The sequence below is a fragment of the Molossus molossus genome, unplaced genomic scaffold (genome assembly GCF_014108415.1).
Source record: "Molossus molossus isolate mMolMol1 unplaced genomic scaffold, mMolMol1.p scaffold_m16_p_16, whole genome shotgun sequence".
Classification (NCBI taxonomy): Eukaryota; Metazoa; Chordata; class Mammalia; order Chiroptera; family Molossidae; genus Molossus; species Molossus molossus.
In genome coordinates, this window is record NW_023425351.1 from 16328074 (window position 1) to 16349149 (window position 21076).

Sequence of the window (21076 nt, forward strand, 5' to 3'; positions counted from 1 at the left end):
TCCAATTAAACTATGAAAGCAAGGCTACAATTTTGCAAATTAATTGTATTGTATATGAAGATCTTAATACCTATCATTCATAAGTTAGGACTACTTTCTTATACAGACTAAATAATTTAAAATTGTTTCTATTTCCAAACACATTAACCACTTTTATTTTAGTGGTGTGTGCTTTGTATAGATAACCCGAATAACGTGGTTTTACAAGAGTACATGCAACTGACAATCAACCCTTAAATCAGACATTTTAATGCAAAAACTGTGTTCTTGCTATTGGTTTTCTGAATAAGTTTTATTTCCTGTTTGTTTTTGGGCCTCTGATTCTGAAGGATGTTCTCTGTAAGCAAAATAAGGCTGTATGTGTGGCAAGAGAGACCTTTAGGTCTCTTTAGAATCTTCCACAAGAGAGACAACTCTATAAACCTTAAGGTGCTTCTTATTAACCAGGATGTTGATTACCCAAGGTAGTTTGGTCCCATTTACTTTGTATAATAAAGATAATTCTGCAGAGTGTATAAATGCCCCCATTCTGGGGTAAGTGCTATAAACATAAAAATTGACAAAGCAGTTGTTATTTAAAATAACAAAGTATAAACACATGGCATAAAATTCAGTGGAAGCAACAATATAGAATTTGCTAAACCAAATCAGATTAATAGTCCATCTAATTTGATTCTTGTTTTCAGCATTGACCAATACTTGGTGCACTGGAAATTAAACAAAATTTATGCACCTGCTCAGTTGTGCATTGTTACCTTTGAGTGGGAAATTCTTCTGGGTCCTTGCAGGTGATTAACTTATACCCTGAAGCATGAGATTTTATTAACTTTAAATCACAATCTGGGTTTACAGAGCTGCACATTTAATGTCAACAGTCATAAAGTGGGCCATCCCATTCTCAAATTCAGAGTCAGTATTTGTTTCTATGGCATGAATTCTATAAGTTACTTCATCCTGTAAAAGAAATCATGTCTCTTGTTTTGAATTTACTCCCCTTAATTGAAATGAGCATTGCGATTCTTTACTAGTGGTCATGGCAATAGAGAATGTACATAATCTAATTCAATACTGTCCTGTACTGTACATTACAAATACAGCTTCCAGGCAGACAGTTCTGGTGGGAGGGGTGTTGGGGAAGAAGGGAAGGATTGAGCAAAAAGGAAAAAAAAGGAGAGAACTCATGGACATGGACAATGGTGTGGTGATTGGGGGTGGTAAGTGGAGGTAGAAGAGAGCATAGAGGGACAAATAGTAATGGAAAAAATTAAATTAAATAAACACACACACACACCAGCTTCCATTGTCCTCTATAAATTTTGGCACAAGGTAGAAACAAAATCTCCTGTCTGGTGTGTGACCTTAAAGTCACGAATCTGATGACCGTCTTTTGACAAACTAGAACATATTCACCCAAATGTTCCCTCCAGGTCCGCACTTCTAAGAAGGTGGAAGTTTCTTTCAATAAATGCTGCTTTTACTTGAGATATTTGAGAATTCCCCTACTGGAATTCTCTTCAGAGCTGGGACACTTTTATATACCCTCAGACAACTGTTTGTCTTTTGATGGTGAATTTGAGTTTTGGAAACAGCTAGTAGTCACTTGAAGCCAAGTCTGTGGATTATATTTGAGTGATGTTTGGGGAAAAGAATGAGGTGTGAAAACAATGTAACAAGATTGACTTTCTTAAGTGGCTCATAAACTTTTCCTGACTGCATTCTAAAAGAGGAGTGTGGAGAATCTTCTGAACTCGGGGAGCAATAATAAAATAAGTTTGTAGCCTCCCAAGGTGACCACTTGAATGCAACACTCATTTTGGGAATATAAATTCTGGTCTATGTGGTAAAATAAAACTAGTTCCAATTGCTTTAAAGTTATACATTGTTTTCTACATAATAATTTAGACCCATGTCTATGGAAAAACTATATATCCTTAAGATTTACTTAGTAGGCCAATGTAAAATGACCTTAAATAGCATGTAAAACTCCTCCAGCCAGGAAGCTCTTGCCTTCATAATAGCATATATTCTTGGCCCTCAAACAATTCTTAGTCTCTCCCGACTAAAGACTCATGAAGACCATTTCAATGAAGAAACCCGTATAGATGAGTTTTTAGAAAATCTAGATCATTTCTTGTCTTTATAAAAGAATGTATCCTGAAACAAGTTCTCCTCATTTTAATATCCTTTAAAAAATTTCTTTATATCAAAGCAGTCTTGCAGACAAACTGAAAACATAAGCCAGCTAAATTTTCAATGATGCACAGACTTTCCTAGATCGTGACACATTTACTAATAACATTAAAATAAAGTTGATAATAGTAATAGACAATAGCTGGTATTTATTTAGTGTTTCTTGTGTTCAGGATCTCAAATCATGCAGCTAACGTAGTTTCTTGTTTTACCCTCATGGAAACCCTGTGATGTAGGTCCCGCTCTCTTCTCTATTTAACACTTGTGTAAACTGAGACTTAAAATACTGAATAACTGGCGTAAAGACATGGAGTTAGGAAGTGGGAAACCTGGTCCCACTTCCACCTGAACCCAGATCCACCTGCCCCCAGTGCCTGTGGACCTTTTCCGCCCTCTGAGGACACTCTCGGTGTGATATTAGTGACATTTTTGAGGCGCCCTGACATCTCTCTTGATGCCTGTGGAAGCACAGAGGTTAAAGATACCTTAGAGATCTCCTGCAATCCTTACTTATAAACCTTTGTTTCCAGCTTTTAAATTTCTCTATGGAAAGAAATTGTTACCCAAATAATTCAAGAGTTTAGTAATGCCTTTTGTTCAGATTAAACTCCTCTAGTTTGAAATGGGGTCTCTTCCTGTTGTAGAGCCAGAGAAAAGGGAGCACCTGTAATCACTGTCCTATTGCCCGTCCTGAGCTTGAACGTGCCTGTCTTTGTTTTTCAGGCTTAGAATGTCAGATCCTCTCCTCTCAGCCACCACGTTCTGCCCGTCACCTTTCAGTCACTTAAAACATTTTTTAACTTTTATTTTTCAATTATAGTTAATATAAAATATTATATTAGTTTCATGTGTACAACGAAGTGATTAGACATTTATGTACCTTACAGAGCGTTCACATCAGTAAGTCTAGTACCCAACCTGGCACCACACATGGTTATTACAATATGGCAGAGTCAGCCTTAGGGTATATTGACTATATTCCCTATGCTGTACTTGACATCTTGTAACTACTTTTATAACCGTCAGTTTGTACATCTTAATCCCTTCACCTTTTTTTCCCATCCCCTAACCTTCCATCTGGCAACCATCAACCTGTTCTTTGTCTCTATGAGTTTGTTTCTGTTTTGTTTCTTTATTATGTGTTTTTTTTTAGATTCCACATATAAGCGACATCGCATGGTATTTGTCTTTGTCTGACTAATTTCAGTCGCTTTTATGACTTTTTCTTCTGATATCTGTCCAAGTTCCCTCTTTAAATTATAGAGCCCACAATTGAATCAAGTATTGCAGAGTCTGACCAGTGTGGTGTTTGTACCTCTGCACCCCACGCAGGCGTCCTTCAGTTGCAATGTGTTTGTGCAGCAGAGGGGCCTGCAGCTGGGCGGCGGGGCGGCTGGCACCTCCTCGTGCAAGGTGTGGACCTGGAAGGGCCCGGCACAGAGTGATGGTTTCTGAACGTTCCACCCGCCCACATCCCTCCGAGGTCCTGGCTCTGCCCCCAGCCTCATGCAAACCAGGGCAGCTTCACGCTCCACTGCCTAATAGGTAAGAGCTGGCATAGAATTTTCTTGGAGATGACCAGATGTCGTAGTTCTAAAGATATAAAAATATTTGACAATTACTCAGGATAGAGAAAACCTATAAACTTTGGAACAAGACAGCGAGGGGTCTGGGTCCTCAGTCTGCCAGTGCCAGCCATTCCTCACTGTGGGCAAGTCATTTACTCTCCTTGCCTAGGGTTGTCTAGAAAATGGGTTTAAATCTTTCTTTGCAATGTTATTGTGATGAGTAGTAGGAATTTATAGAAAATGTCTCGCACCGTGTGTGAAAAGTAGAAGCTACTTGAAAGCAAGACACTATTTGTATTTGTGTTATTATTGTAAAAAATTCAGTGTCCCTCTGAGAATGTGTCAATATTACAATTTTGCAGTAAGACAGAATATTCACTTACTGCAACAGAACTTTTTCATTTTTGGTAGCTTTCTATTTTATTCAAGCCTGGAGTCATGTCAATTAATTTGCTTGATTAGATGGTATATAGTAGATTTAAGCTAAAAACAATATGAAATGTTGACAGGAGAGGGGCACTGTTACTCTCATGACTCGGTTTCACAGGGGGAGCCAGGGTTCACAGGCTGTTTCTATTTCTGACTGTGTTCCATAAGAAGCAGCTAATTTTAGACTGTAGTTTCAAACCTTTCAAGTATCACAAAACATTTTCCTTTGATGTGCTATATTCATCTTTGTGCTCTCAGCAGCTAGCCCTGTGCTTGACAGGGAACAGGTGTCATGCAGCCCTCGGCGACACAGGGTAGCTGGGCTGGAAGCCGCAGAGGTAGCGGACTTGACGTGGCTGCAGATTAGTGAGGGAGGAGCTATGGGCCCAGGAAAGCCAAGTCTTATCTGGTGAAATGAATGCATTGCATAGAAAGTAGATACCAAAGTACCTAGCTCTGAGGGAGTAAGGCGAACTTAGGAAGAGGACGTGATGCTCTCTGGCTAACAGAGTATTTCATTGGCCCAAGTGACCTTAGACGAGAGAGAGTCAAGGCTTCACCATGACTTGTGGGGCAGGGGAGTTTAAGACAGCAGGTCAGGCACACTGTCCAGAACCATGAGCAGCACCACCAGCACAAGGAAACTCATTCACATAAAGTGATCTTTTAAAAATATAAGTCTGCTCATGCCATCCCTACTGAAACCCAGGTCATGGCTTCCCTTTGTACTGACTAAGCCTGGTTCCTTCCAACGTCCTGCAAGGCCTCTGTGGTTTGGCCCTTGCCCACCTTCCCAGCTTCACTTCAAACCACGCTTCCTCTGTCACCCAGCTCCAGCCACACCGGCCTCTCAATTCCAGGACACACTTTTGTCTCCAGAGCCTTTGTACCTGCTGCAGGCTCCCGCTGAGCTCCCTCTGGGCCTGCAGTTCCCGTCTCCCCCTGGCTCTCAACTCCCATGCCACCTCTTCAAGGAGGCCTCTGCAGTTCATCCCATCAAATCCCTTGCTTTACTTCCTTCAGACTGTTTAGATTCTGAACGGTCTTGGCCATTTATTCGTTTGTGTTTTCACTATCGGTCTCCCAGACAAAAGAGAAAACTCCTGAAGTGCAGGGGATGCATCTGCCTGTTCTCCACTCTGTCCTGAGCCCAGCACAGCGCTTGGCACAGACCCCACGCCCAGGCGAACCTGCTGAATGACGGCATGATTGAGTGAACGAGAATATGACGGAGCTTGGCTGGTGTGCTGTGCTTACCGGAAATTGCAATTGTCCGTATCATGTAGCATTTTATGATTGTACCTTTAGATCTTTCAGAATAGGGGAATACTTTAAAACATACTAAAAAATTACAGCATAAAAAATATATGCATAAATGTAAATGGTTATTATTGTCCTTGTTAAAATTTAAAATGGAAAAAATGTTTTTTTTTTGTTTTTTTTAAAATTTCACTTATATGTGGTATCTAAAAAACAACAACAAATGAATAAACAAAACGAACTAGAAACAGTCTCACAGCTTTGATGGTTACCAAAGGGAAGGGACAGGGAAGATGGGGAAAAATAAACAAACAAACAAACAAACAAACAAACAAAGTATGGTACATGTCAGAATAATCACACCAGAAAAAAACATCAACTGGAGAAGGAGTGGATTTTTACGTTTCTACCTGCGACGGGAGAGTAGACTGGTACATTTTCCGTACGTTCCTGCAAGGTTGTACTGCAAATATCTACTCACATACAGTGTCAGAGGGCCATTATTTTCTAACCTGGAGAGGGTGTTTGTAACTTTGCTTCAATTTGTATACACACAATACGTAGTTGTACATAAATAGACATTCAACAGTTCCAGCAGAATTCCTACTGCCAAAGAGAAGAAAAACATCAGAGTAAGCTGTAAAAAAAGTGCTTGGTTTTTTTAAATGCAGAAATGGCAAGTCACAGCATTTATACAAATTGCTGTATACTGAGTGTTGCCACTCTGAGAATGAACAGTAAGAAAAGTTGCAGCTGAGAGCAAATCTGAAGACACTCTTTCGGAAAGCAAAGGCTGGGTCAGTGGTCTAGACCTTGGCAGCTGGCGCAGCCTGAGCCAAGCACTCGGTGTTGGGACTGAGACTTCATGTATTGATTTTCTTGGATGTAAAATATTTCGACTAACATTCTATTTAAAATGCTCAAAAAAATGTATCTTGGACGAAATCTCATTTCATTTTTTTTAAAGTCCCCCTTACATTTTGGACATATTAGTTTGAATAATATCAATGTGATTAATTAACCCAATGGCTGGATAGATACCTCATTTTTTTGCTGTAGTTTTAAACACATTCTGTGAATTCTATAAATAAACAGAAATGTGAAATGTTATCAGCAAAAATATAAATAGCTTCAAAAGGAGTTAGTAAATTAGAAAGTGCGAGATCCATGGCGAGAAAGTATAGGAGAGCTAGAAATCTTAAGGTTAAGTAATAGATACTAAGTTTTCCCACAATATCATGCTTAGAAGTGGAATATGAAGTTGTATTACTGGACTCCTGCAATTTTTTATCCACGTGTATTTATGCTCTCTTTTCTGTTCTGCATCAGTATATTCAGCATATATTTCCCTCCTATAAAAACTGATTTATATATTTACTTTGGCGTTAGTAGAAGGGCAATAGATATTTGTGGATAACAGAGAAAGTATTGTTCATGGGTGAATAAAATGAAATCCAGAGCCCCAAGACACACTGAGCCAAGTAGCAGCCAGACCCGGACTTGAGATGACCTAGTATCAAGCACCTATAGATTCAGCCCTGTGTGGCTGAGGTTACCTCTCTGAGAAATAAATGGAAATACATCTTTAATAACCTGAGACCAAACAGTCAGCTCTTGAGTATTTAAAACAGAAAGCACTAGTGTTTAAAATATTTTAAAGCATAAAATATTTTTAAGTGGTGTTTTCACTTTCAAATAAAATAATGCATTTTTTGGGGGTGGGTTAGGGAGGCCGGCTTACATCCTAATGATACTGTAATGGGTTCGACTTTGACAGTTGGCATCTCCTCAGCAAAGGTCAACAGAACGGGGTACGAAGGAAGAGGCAATTGAAGAGTGGGATGCAGAGAAATAGAATTGGCTCAGGATTAAGAACGCACTGTGACTAATCCACAAAACCAATAATCCACAGGTGGACAATATTTCACCAAAGGCCCAGAGGCTGCTGCTCCAATCTTTTAGATATGAACAAATATTTCCATAACATACAGGTATATAGCTTTGTTTAGGATTTCCTTTTTTTTTTTTTCCAACAAAGAAGACTGCAGAAATGTTAAAGTGATCTTTTATGCTTTTAAATGACCATCACAGTCTGCAATACGATGGCCACAATCCAACACAATACCACACAATAGCACGTTACCTTGGATACAAGGCTGGCTCTGTATGCTGCTAGTTGCTTCAGGTACTCTTTCTTTGCAGCCTCGGTTTTCTTTTTATAGACCTGTAACAACAACAAAGAGTCTTAAATGAGAAAGTGCATCTGCTTTTGTTTCCAGAGAAGTACAATGCAGAATGGTAATTGCACATACACACGTGCACAGAGAAGCACACAATTATATTATATAATAATATATATCTATCTCCTCAAAGATTATGTTCTCTTACTGAAACAGTTTTTTAAGAAGTATGGCAATAGGCTAGATAAGAAGAAGATTGACAATAATACAATTTTCCATTTTATGTAAAACATATGAAACAATTTATCTGGTTTACTTTGAGAGTGGAGGTAGTTGGCTTAGAAAGATACAATTAATGAAGGTTCCCAGGGAAACCACACATGAGTCAAGAAGCCATTCACAGTTATATATGAGCAGATAACTCTACAGTGCATTCAAATCCCGGTATATATATTCCATGATAAATATAAAAACAAGGACTGAGTTCAGCAATGACCAATGATGTCCAATGAGTAAATTAAAGGTTTAGGAGTTGGCAGGTTCATCACTATTTTAAAAGTTTGAGCCTTGAAGTTCCTTTTCAAAGACTCAGGAATTGGCGATGACAGTTGAAGACACATTTGGGGGTGAATGGACCCTGAGTGGCTGGGACGGCATGCATCCTTGCCTCGCAGCCTGCTTCGGGTATGTCCTTCCCGAAGAAAACATCGGATGGCACGAATCTGTGGACTCCTCATTGTGAAAAGGTAAAAATGTTCAGAAATGAATTTCAGTTTACAGAACTTTCCCTTTTTCAGAGGGAAACATCGTGAAACTAAAAGTAAAATCATCTTACATTGAGCAAAAGTACTGAAAAGCGACTTGCTGCTATGCTAAAGGTCACATCACTAAGTTAAACGGAAAGGAGTCATTAGAGTTGAAAATGAAAGATTAGCCAAGTGAACACACATGGTTGTCTGCTACCATTAAGTTAATTCTTTCAAGCCTTTTAGAGTCATTTTTTTTTTTTACAATCTTTTGAAATCAGCCTTTTAAAGGCCAAAATATTTTTCATCATTTACTGTGCAAATAGAAGTGTATTTTTATCAACAACTATTTTAAATGTCCCATGTCTTGAATTTTACAGCAGGGAAGGAGGAGTGGCTAGTATTTTGTATTGCCCAGCTCAAAAACATACACAGATTAAGTACTATGAAGTGGCTTTGAATTAGAGTAGTAAAATATAAATTACGTCTAAAGACCAAATATCCACCAAAGTTGTCAGCAGAGGTCAATTTACAGTTTTTAATGCCAAAGGGGGTATGCTGAACCCAGTCCCAACTGAAATTCAAGATGGGAGAAATATTATTTACTCATGAATATTTTAATTAAAGCAGAACAGTTTACTTAAAGTAAACAAATGACTGACCTTGTCAGCAGAATTATAAAGGACCTATAAAATGAAAGTGCTAATGTTCTCTTCTTTTAGGGAAGTCTTCAGCCTAGACTTTTATTCTTGGCATTTTGATGTAATGAAAGGCAGTTATAATAAGGTAATTAAGAATTCGTACAATATTGCCATATAATCATTACTAAATATGAAACTCAAGACATTTAAAAGTATTTTTTTAAACAAAATAAAAAACAATAAATCCTTTGGTTTAAGTACAAGAGTATTCTAAATTTGCTGAGATAATTTGGAAGTCAAATTCAGATTCTTTTTTGGAAATTTGAATGTGAAAACAAATAATGCTAGGGTCCAGCAAATGCCTTTGAATAATATGACCCACGTATATGACAGGCCTTGGTTCAGTCACAATCAGAACACAAAGCTCCCCTGCTTTTTATTGATTTGTTTTTATCTTGAGAGAAAGATCGCTGTTTCTAGTCTTTTCCTCAACTATCTTCTCCAAGACATCATTTATAATTAATGAACTTAAACTGACAAGATTTATATTTACTTTTAATACCTTAAAATATTTCTAGAGAACTTCTTACCCACACAGATAGAAATCCTATTCAGGACTTTAAAACAACAAAAATTTAGTAAATACTAAATATCTTTGATGGTAGTATGCATTTGTATGCTCGAAGCACTTATATGGTGCTTTTATTAATAAGCTACTCCAACTGACCCCCAGGTGGCTAATTGGGGCTTGCTTGACTTCCAAAGGCAAATATAACACATAAGTCAGTAGCTTGCCCAAAGCATCATTTCCTTAGTAGTGGCAGATAAGATGGTGTTGCCAGATGGCTTGATTGTAGCACCTATCATTTGGTTTCTACTGAAACAGCAATAGTTTGACTAAGGTTTTATCCCTGTTGGGCTCCCAGTAGTCAACATCACACAAAGTGTTAACTTCCCTGAAACTTGTTGATTAACAACCACAGGAGAAAGGCGACTAACAATGTTTTTCAGGCTGAATATGTACCCCCTGGTTTCACTTGGGGATCGATGTTGTTACGGGATGCCTGACTAGCATTCAGAGTGCCCTGTTTTCTACAAATGGCTCCCTATTGGCTATTGATGATTGGCTATGTGGGATCATTGCACAAGTGCCTAAATACCTCTTTAGAAAAGAGTAAACCCATCAAGTCGCATTACATGGATTGATAGATCCGCTCTTTCCAAAGCTGCAGATGTTCACAGGGAGGATTCAAAGGGTAGTAATTTCAGGAAGTATATTTACATCATTGTGTTTAAAGGGGAGTAGCCCAGATCGGAACTAAAATCTGAGACAAGTTTCCTCAACAGTAGTTCAGAACCTCCATCTCCGAGAGCTACATACTGGTTCCACTCTACACCTGTATGCCGTTCTGATGCTCCCTTCTACAATTTCACAAGGATGCTTCTTCAGTTCCATACTTGTTGGCAATGTCTGAAGAAAGATCTCAAATGTATGAGAGAATGATAAAAAATATGTACATATTCAACATGTAGGTGAACTGGGGAAATTCTTACTGTAGAACAGATATTTAAAAATCACAAAAGTTCCCCCCAAATGCTTCAAAGCCTCTGTTCATGGATGGACAAAGTCTACTTACAGAAACCAGCAATGGTGCTGACTACCTTTGGCAATGAACAGCCCACTGCAGTGATCAGACCTTCTAACCTAGGAGGATGGTTCTGAGTCATGTCAAAGTTAAGTTGGGAAAGAAATGGTCTCTCTCTCTCTCTCAGGGAAAGACAAATATTTTAAAGATATGTGATTCATACAGTAAATATTAGTACTCAGCTGAGCTACAAAATGGCTTCCAAATGGTCTACAGCTGTTTGAAATAAAGTGCAAAGTTGGCCAGATGGGGATTTAAAAATCATAATACATCATTTATCATTTTCCCCAGCTCATCCAAACACTTTTGAATTCATTCTGTCCTAACTTAGTTATAAGCTGTGGTTTGTTATTCTAAGAAAGCTACCATATCCTATCTAAGGACTGCATCTCAGTGGTTAAACTAAAACATATATAATGGCTAAACTAAAACATACGTAGATAGACATCAAATAGCAATTCTACAGAATCCATATCCTGTTCATGTAATCTAGTGATTCACTGAATCAATTTTGAAATGCTCTAAATACCAGCAGTACACATGTTTTTATAGGCTAATTATCCCTAATTGAAATCAGCAGTTCAATATCAGTGAATATAATAAACTCAAATAGAAAAAAAAATTCTAATACAATCTGTCATTTTACTCTTTTACTTTCTGCTCTTTTTCTAAACAATCCATCTAACTCATACAAAAAAAGCAAACTCTTATAAATACAATTTAATTCCTTCTTCCTTCCTTCTTTTCTGCTCTGGCCCTTAGTTAATCTCTAGTCATAGTTTATTTCAACTAAGCCTTTACAGTAATAATAAGAAAAAATATACAATTCTTCCAATTTTGTATTCTATTCAAACACTATAAAAAATTAAAGGGCATTTTTTTGGATGTTGACTTCAAATGTAGTTTTCTTACTCTATTACAAGTTCATATTTATAGAAAATACTTAGAAATATAGTTATGTATTAGAAATAATAATTTAACCACAATTCCCTGCCATATCCTTTAGAAATTAATGTTTGCAGTTCTTTCAATGCTGTTATTATTTAGGACAGTTAGAGAAAGTACATCTATATTTTATATGAAACTCGGTCCTCAAATGTAGTTAAATTTCCATCTTGTTGATCTTGCTCAGCATTTTCTTAAGCATTCCAGAGCTCCAAGACCTTTTAAAAGTAGTATTCAGAAGACTGAAAATATTATACAATGTGAGAAAAATTCTGCTATGGATTCTTTTCGGGAACATCAGAATCCATCAAAAAGGCCTACATAATAATGGTGTGACCTGTTGGGTAGGTATCAGAAGCAAGCTCCTTTTCAAAATATATCCCTTCATTTATTAAATTGATGTCATTCAATTACATTTAACTATATATTGAATGTCTAACATGTGCCTGCAGTGTTGTGATGCACTGAAGCTATAGATTGAAAAAAGGCATTAAAAATATGCCTTGACTGTGTGCATTTTTTTGTGTTAAGCACTTTATATATATTGTCTTTAAGTCTTTCAACAAGAATGTTTAAATGGTATTATTAACCTCATTTTACAAATAAGAAAACAGACTAGAATGGGTAGTCATTTCACCCAATACCTTACAGCAAGTATGGCAGACCCATGGTGTGAATCAAATTGATCTGGTACAAAGTTCCCCCTTCCTTTACTCAATGGCTCCTCCTACTGGTGAGAAAGCTCCGTTGATGCCTCTTTCAGACACAACGCAGGGGCCTGATCTCTTTTCTGCAGCGGAAGCCCCAGGACACAGGGCAGTGCTTGGTACACAGTAGGTGCTCAGCAAATATTCATGATTGAGGAGATAGTGCCTAGTCTCAGCTTTTTTTCTTCTGTGAGTCATTATAAGCACGAGTGTTTGTAAATACTACTAAATTGCATCTTCCATATCAAAGGAAATAGGGGATCTGATATAGAGATATACAGCCCACCCACTCCAAACATTTCTACCAATAATACATAAAGCACCATTGACTTAAATGAGTCTTTTGTTCAAATTTTCTCCCTGCCAATGTCATGGAAACTTTGAAGTGAAATGGTTGCTCCTTGTATATGAGAATAGGATATTTCTATATGTGTACACATGTTGTTGTTTATGCTGCATGCAATAATCCCATTTATGTACCAACCATTATATGTGCATATACATACCTGCATCTTAGAAGTAAATTATGGTCACCATTTTCTGTAATTTTAATCGCTCAGTATCAAATTTTTATGAATATAAATTTTTCTTACATTCTCCAGGTTATACTGTGAACAACTGTTTCACATACCCTTTATTCCTAGTTCTAAAAAAATCGGGAAAATGCATGCCGCTTATAAGGAAATGGCCAAGATAAACATGTGTAGATATTACATAGTGCAACAGGACTTTAGTTAACCTTAAGTATTGTTGACATAAAATCCAAATTTTATCCTAAGATGAGGGGGGAAAGAAAACCCCAGCAGCACTCTGGAGTGGGTGTTAGAGCACCAATGAGGAGTAAATGATTTGATTCTGTGGGCTCGGAGGATTTGTCAGCTGCCTCATAAGTGTAATTCTGGCTCTTCATATCCCTGCTGCTTCTAATTTAGCAGGACAGGCTCATAATTGAAGCAAATTAACTATTTACACTTGCCACTTGTACCAGGGGAAGAGGACACAGCAGCGGGAAAGAATGAGTAGGAAATTACATTCTTCCCACTTGTGTCAGATCTCTCCTTATATAAACACATTAACAGTAATTTCATGAGGCGTCAAACATAGGAATAAATACTGGGGGATAAAATAATGAGGTGTTGCTATTGAGCTGAACCGCTCTGGCGAATATCCTTGGATATGAATTATGCATCCTGAAAGAAGGCATATGTTACAGTATTCAAACAGTTCCCTGCAAGCTCTCTCTGCTCATTAGGCGCTCGCTGGATCTCAAGGTAAATCTCTCCTCTCCCATCCACGACATCACTGGCATTTACAAAAATACACTCCCTGCCTGGGCCCCGTGGGCTGTGGCTTCTCCTGACTACATCAAACTCTGAACAGGCCTTCCACTCCATTTTTAGCCTAACAGCATGTTTATTTAGTTCTTTGGCTGGAGCTTTAAAGCCATTTAATGTAATGTAAACAAGAACATTTTGTTTGTAATTTGCTAAACGTATTACAGCCCGACTGTGTCTCCAATTAGGAACTTAAGGTTCATTTAGTCATTTACATCTGGTTCTGATTTAAGGTGACTTTCCTTTTCCACTTAAGAGCTGACTTTCTGGCTAAAAAGGACCCAAGAACCCTTTACAGCTCTTTGGACCAATCCCTTCTGCTTCGAAGCTGGACAGACTCTTTCATTTAGAAGGGCTTGATTTGTTCTATTGTCACTGTGGACCCAGATCTCGGGCTTTAATGACCAGAATCAGAGAACCAGAAATGATGAAGATAAACAGGAAATTTAGCTGGAACCTCATAAAAAAGATGCTCAGGACTGCCGAAAATCCAAGGAGTACTACTATAAAGGGCGTGATATTGCTGCATTATTATTATTTTTCTCTCTGTAGTTCCAGTCACTGAAAGATAAGTAGCAAAGACCAATATCACAGCAATACTTCCTTTTTATATCCCTTCCTCCATCTGGCGCCTTTTAAACAACTTAGTGTGCTTCTGAAGTGGGCTCTCCGTGGTCTTACGATTCATTAGCATTTTTAAAACATGATTCTGCTCCCCTTCCACAGTCAGCCCCATCTTCCAAGGTGTTAAAGTGGAGGGAGCTCTGCTGTGTGAACTTTGTTCTGTGGCTTGGGTAGCAAGGAGTCATAAGGGAGGTTTTGTGTTCCTGGAGGACCTTTATTGCTTCTTTCAGCTTTCTTTTGATTTTTCTTCTTTGAGAGATTCTTCACAGGAACCAAAGTCCGTATAGTTTCTCACTCACATAGAGTCTGAAAAGAGAGATGTGTCCTCTGCCGGGCTTGCTCCACGGTGAGGACACATGTGAGATAAACACATGGCAGCTCCGAGTCACGTTCCCTCGGGCCGCTAAGAAAACATTCAATTGTCATCTCACTAAGAGCTGGTTTTCCTTAAATATTGTAATTTTCCGAGCCCCTAATATGTCATCAATAATTTTGTCCATTTTCCCCAGTTGTGTTTATCTCTGTAGCCATTCCTAATTGTGGGCTATTATGACAACAGGGTTTGTGAACAACTGCGGCTCGTGGAAACCTAGCCGTCTGCTGGACTGGCTGCCACACAATGCCCACCGCATCACCCCGTGCTGGTCCGTGACATGCACACTCGTCCTAAATTTCGAAGTTTAATGGTCTGCCTCTCATCTGCTCTAGCAAATTCCTTTAAAAATACAGAGCAGCGTGCGTGCTCCCCCCGTTTGAATCTTACATGAGAGTAAAATACAATTAATTTAAATTGAAACAGAGATAGTACCTGATGTTGGCACAATGAGTCCACATAAAGGAAAAGAACAGGTGGTAATACACCATAATAACGCTTTTGAATATTTTACTGAAATTCTCTTGATGCTCAAATGCACGTTCCAGGGGGCATGTCCTTTGAGTGGGCAGTTCTTGCGAACTCACAGGCGAGCTGCAGGTGGCGCCGAGCGGTGGCCGCGATGCGCCCCCTTTGGCAGCACAGCGTCTGCTTGCACTTACCCACCCTCTCTCTGCTTATCCCCGGGATGCGCCTGCATTCCACGTGTGTCATAAAACAAACTTTTCAACCACTGGATTTTGATTATGAAATTCCTTTATAATACTCAATGAATTATATAGGGTCAACTATTATTTAATTTGATCCTTTACTTATAAAACAGATTCTCCAGCCCTGGCCGGTTTGGCTCAGCGGTTAGAGCGTCGGCCTGCGGTCCCGAGAGACCCGGGTTCGGTTCCCGCTAAGGGCATGTACCTCGGTTGCAGTTTGTCCCCGGCTCTGGTCAGTCGTGCGGGTGGCAGCCACTCGATGTGTCCCTTCACGTCGATGTTTCTCTCTCTCTCTGTTCCTCTCTCCCCCTCCTACTCTACCTGAACAAAAAATGGAAAAATGTCCTCGGGTGAGGATAAAAAAAAAAAAAAATAAAAAAAAAAATAAAACAGATTCTCCAGAAGCCCTCAACTATTTCCACTAAAAGGGAACCCGAAGTTGCTTATTCAATGTAAAATAAAGTTTGGAAGAGAAAGAGGAAAACCTTTTGTCATCACACATATACAATTAAAAAGCTTCACATTTATATCACAACTGTGATCACATCTCTATTAGAAAGTCTCCCCCCCACCCCCATGATTTTGAAAGGCAGAACAGGGGAATGGGAGTAATTTCCCTTTTAAGCATGACAGTCAAGAACAGTGACTCCCATATTCTTTGGGTCTGCAAATACTTTATATTAGAGACTTTCAACCGGTGTGCCGCAAGAAGCCCCCTGGTGCGCTGCACGGATACTGAAAACATGCAATACCTGATATTCCGTCAGGGCGCTGACCCCTTTCCCTTAGATGCTCAAATAAAAAAATGACAATTACCAACACGACAATAGCCACCCACTATGAATGAATCAAAATATTATAACTATTTTTTGGTCAGACTGTGCCGCAGAATTTTAGTAATTAGTTTATGTGTGCCATGAGATGAAAAAGGTTGAAAATTGCTGCCTTATATGGCTAGATAAAAAGAAAGTGAAATGTTATCTTAATGTTCCCCTCTTGCTATAATATAAATAAAAGGCTCTATTGAAATATAATTAGTGGTTAAACCCGACATATTTTTATTTGCTGCCTTGAGGAACTACCTAACTTTCATCATAAGAACATAATTCCTTAAATGTCTAACCACTATGCTGTATACCTGAAACTAATACAATTTTAAATGTCAACTGTAATTTAACAATAAAAAAAGAACATTATTCTTTTCCACCACAAACACGGGTACAAGTACTGACTTTTCATACTGCTAATGTGAAGAACCAATCATGGGTTAGAGAAGGCCTTTATAGACCTCCACCTTTTAACAGCTCTGGTCTTAAAACCACGAGGGACTTCTGGTCAAGATGGTGGGTAGGTAAACGTGGTATCGCGTCCTCCCACAACCACATCAAAGTTACAACTAAACTACAGAACAACCATCATTCAAAACTGCCTGAAATCGAGCTGAATGGAAGTCCTACAACTACGGAATTAAAGCAGCAGCCACATCCAGACTGGTAGGAGGGGCGGGTCCCACACCCACGTGGGGCAGATAAAAATCAGGAGGACACCTGGGCTGGGAAGGTCCTCCCTGAGGGGTCCCCGTCCCGCACCAGATGCCCCACTCAGGGTTCCAGTGCCAGGAAGAGAATCCCCATAACTTCCGGCTGGAAAAACCAGCGGGAACTGAGGCTCAGGGAGGCTGCAGCAGCTGGAGCCCCAGGCAGCTCCTTAAAGGGCCCACGAATGAACTTATCGGACTCTCTCCCTCTAAGCTTGCAGGGGAGGCAGCTCGAGGGGCACCAGAGACACACTTGGAAGAACTGAGCTGTTTGGCACTGGAGTGAGGGCTGGAGAGGGGGCTTTCTCTGGGACAAATGTGCTGTCAGAGGCCTTTGTTCCTTTGGTGAGCCCTTCCCGGGGGCGGCAGACAGTCGCCATATCTGGGACTCCAGCAACCTGGCTCACACTGGTAGCCCAACCCGGGTGACTCCCTGAGGCCCCGCCCCACCCAACTTTCAGGCCCACACAAGCTGTTGCCACTTGCTTAACCATAGGATTGGCCTGTCTTGGATCCTGCTTCAGGTTTTCCTAAATTCTCTCAAACAAATAGTATCTGGTCTCAGATAGTCCCCTACCTCTTGTTAAGTAATACACAGAAACAAACACAGGGAGGCAGCCAAAATGAGGAGACAAAGAAACAGATCCCGAATGAAAGAACAGAACAAAACCCCAAGAAAAAAATGAAGAGAAATGGAGATAAGCAACCTAACAAATGCTAAGTTCAAAATACTGCTTATAAGGATGCTCAATGAACTTAGTAAGAACCTCAGTGAACTTAGTGAGGGCCTCAAGAGCATAAAAAAGGACCAGTCAGAAATGATGGATGCACAGTCAGAAATGAAGGAGGCATTAACTGAAATAAAGAATAATTTACACAGATTCAATAGTAGATTTTGTAAATCCAAGAAGCAAACCATTGATTTGGAATATAAGGGAGCAAAAAATGCCCAATCAGAACAGCAAAAAGAAAAAAGAATAAAAAAAAAAATGAGAATAGTGTAAGGAGCCTCTGGGACAATTTCAAGAGTGCCAACATTTGCATCTTGGGGGTGCCAGAAGGAAAAGAGCGAGAACAAGAAATTGAAAACCTGTTTGAAACAATAATGGCAGAAAACTTTCCTCACTTGGTGAAGGAAACAGACATATAAGTCCAGGAAGCACAGAGAGTCCCAAACAAGATGAACCCCAAGAAGTCCACACCAAGACACATCATCATCAAAATGCAAAAGGTTCAAGACAAAGAGAGAATCTTAAAAGCAGCAAGAGAAAAGCAGTTAGTTACCTACAAAGGAGTTCCCATAAGGCTGTCAGTTGATTTTTCAAAAGAAACTTTGCAGGCCAGAAGGAAGTGGCAAGAAATATTCAGAGTGATGAAAAGCAAGAACCTACAACCAAGATTACTCTATCCTGCAAAGCTGTCATTTAGAATCGATGGCCATATAAAGAGTTTCCCAGACAAGAAAAAGTTAAAGGAGTTCATCACCAACAAAGCATTATTATATGAAATGATGAAGGGTCTTTTTGAAGAAAAAGATAAAATATATGAACAAACAAATGGCAATGACTACATATCTATCGACAATGGAATCTACAAACAAAATGAACAGGCAAAACAGAAACATTCTCATAGATACAGAGAACATTTTGTTGGTTGCCAGATGGAAGGGGGGTTGGGGGAATGGGTGAAAAAGGTGAAGGGATTAAGAAGTACAAATTCGTTGCTAGACTGACAAACCTCAAAGGGAAGGGGGTTGGAGAATGGGCAGAAATAAACCAAAGAACTTACATGCATAACCAATGGACATAGACAATAGTGTGGGAAAAGGCAGGAGGGGGAGGGAGTGGGGAGGAGGGGATCAATGGGGGAAAATGAGGAACATCTGTATACAGTCAACAATAAAGATTAAAAAAAAAGAAAAAAGAAAAAAACAAAACAAAACAAAACAAAACCAAACCACATGAGTTCCTCTGGTGAAGGTGAGAAATATTAGGAAAAGGTACCTGGGGTGGGTCAGAAAGATATATGAGAAAGAGGCAGATTGCTAGTAGTCCCGGCAACTGTTTCTTGTAACACAACTTTGAAAAAGTCGAACCTAAGGAAGTGCAGATGGGCCTTGGAATAGAGCCTTTCGATAGAAGCACAGAAGAGAAGCTTCAGGGGTATGCTTTTCATCCTGGCAACACAGTGCTCCACATTGTAGCCCCAGCTCAGTTGCTGAGTCAGGGGTAGGGCAAGAGAGGCTGAGTCGCAGAGGGGGAAGCATGTATGTCCTCTGATGAACAGGAGTTGCTGCACATAACCCTTAGGGAGGGCAATCGCTTTCTGGATGTCTCATCTGGGAAATTTTTCTCACAAAACAAAAGAGTTGATAGAACAGAAGCCTGGTGCCTGTCCAAGAATACACACAGGGGTTATCAAAGCAGAGAGGGAAGTATGTCCTGGGTGGAGCAGAGAGGCATTATGATCACAAAATCCAGAGAACAGGGGTGGTTGGGATTCCTGGTCAACATGTACTGTTTCTCATTTAGCAATGTTCTTCTGGGTGGAGCAAGGAAGTCGCTGCACAATTTTACCATGAATGGCCAACATCGGTTGGGAGCCACACATCAGCTTTGGGATTGTGAGAGCAAATCCATCTGAGTTAGGATAGAAGCCAGTTCTAAAATCCGGAGACAACTATGCTAGGTTTTCGATAGAATCACAAAACACAATGTCAACTGCTCTCTTATAGTGCAATGGGCATTTTACTTAAGCATGCAGAGAAGCTTCAGGGATATGCTTTTCATCCTGGCAACACAGTGCTCCACATGCTAGGCCTATGAAGCCATTCCCTGGGGCTGACGATCTTGAAAAGGGCACAAGAAAATGTATAGAGATTTCTGACTATAAAAGACAACTCTGGCTTACAGCAAAGGGGGGTTGGAGAAAACTGGGGAGGTGGGTTCTATGTTTACTTAGCAACTGGTTTTACCATTACAACTGTAACTGATTTCAACAAGTTTGTTAGAAAAGAACTGTAAGTTGAGTGATAAGTTCTGGTCACAGTAATTCTATGTACCAGCTATTTAATCTTACACAAATCATTCAACAAAATAATGACCTTGTCTTATTCTCTGCTATATCCCCCATATCTAGAATAGTGCCTGGGGCACATATAAATGCTCAACAAATATTTCTGAATGAATAAGTGAATGAATTTAACTATCTGGCCCTATTTCATAATCTGCAAAATTTGGATTAAAGTATCTACAAATATTGAGCAGAACAAATGAGATAAATCATGCGATAGTGTTCTTAAAAATATAAAATACTATATATATCACAAATGTTGATATATATTCATAATACATAGGTACTTCTGGATGTATATAGGTTTGAGATTTTCTGTTTTTTACATACTTCCCCGGACCTGATGAAGAAAGGTAAATGTCTCTCTATCAAGAATCAAATATGACAATGAGGTACCACCAGAATGGCTGCCATCAACAAATCAACCAACAATAAGTGCTGGCAAGGGTGGAGACAAGGGGACTCTAGTACACTGCTGGTGGAATGCAGACTGGTGCAGACACTATGGAAAACAGTATAGATTTTCTTCAAAAAATTAAAAGTGGGACTGCCATTTGACCCAGTGATCCCACTTCTAAGAATATATCCCAAGAAGCCTGAAACACCAATCAAAAAAAATATCTGCACCCCTATGTTCATAACAGCACTATTTACAACAGCTAAGATCTGGAAACAGCCCAAGTGCCCACCAACAGATGAGTGGATAAAAAGCTGTGGTAAATGTACACAATGGAGTTAACTTTCCATAAAACACCAATCAGAAAGAATATATGTACCCCCATCTTTGTAGCAGCACTATTTACAATCGCTAAGATCTGGAATCAGCCCAAGTGCCCATCAGTAGATGAATGGATTAAAAAGCTGTGGTACATATACACAATGGAGTACTACGCAGCGGTAAGAAAGAAAGATCTCTTATCCTTTGAAACTACATGGAGGGACCTGGAAAGTATCATCCTAAGTGAAACAAGCCAAACAGAGAAAGACAAATTTCATATGATCTCACTGATTTGTGGAATATAATGAACATAACAGTTTGAGGACAATCCCCTAAGGAGTGGGGAGGTGAGAGAGGGATGAACCACAGAACTTATATGCATGTATGCATGAACAG

General features: G+C 39.3%; 1 protein-coding gene across 1 annotated transcript in view; it reads right to left on the reverse strand.

The window, feature by feature from the left end:
- Nucleotides 1–21076, reverse strand: part of TOX (thymocyte selection associated high mobility group box) — a 325875-nt gene that overhangs the window by 20414 nt on the left and 284385 nt on the right. Inside the window, exon 6 of the mRNA XM_036264043.1 lies at nucleotides 7591–7671. Coding sequence (XP_036119936.1) covers nucleotides 7591–7671 — 81 coding nt within the window. The remainder of the gene's footprint in view (nucleotides 1–7590; nucleotides 7672–21076) is intronic.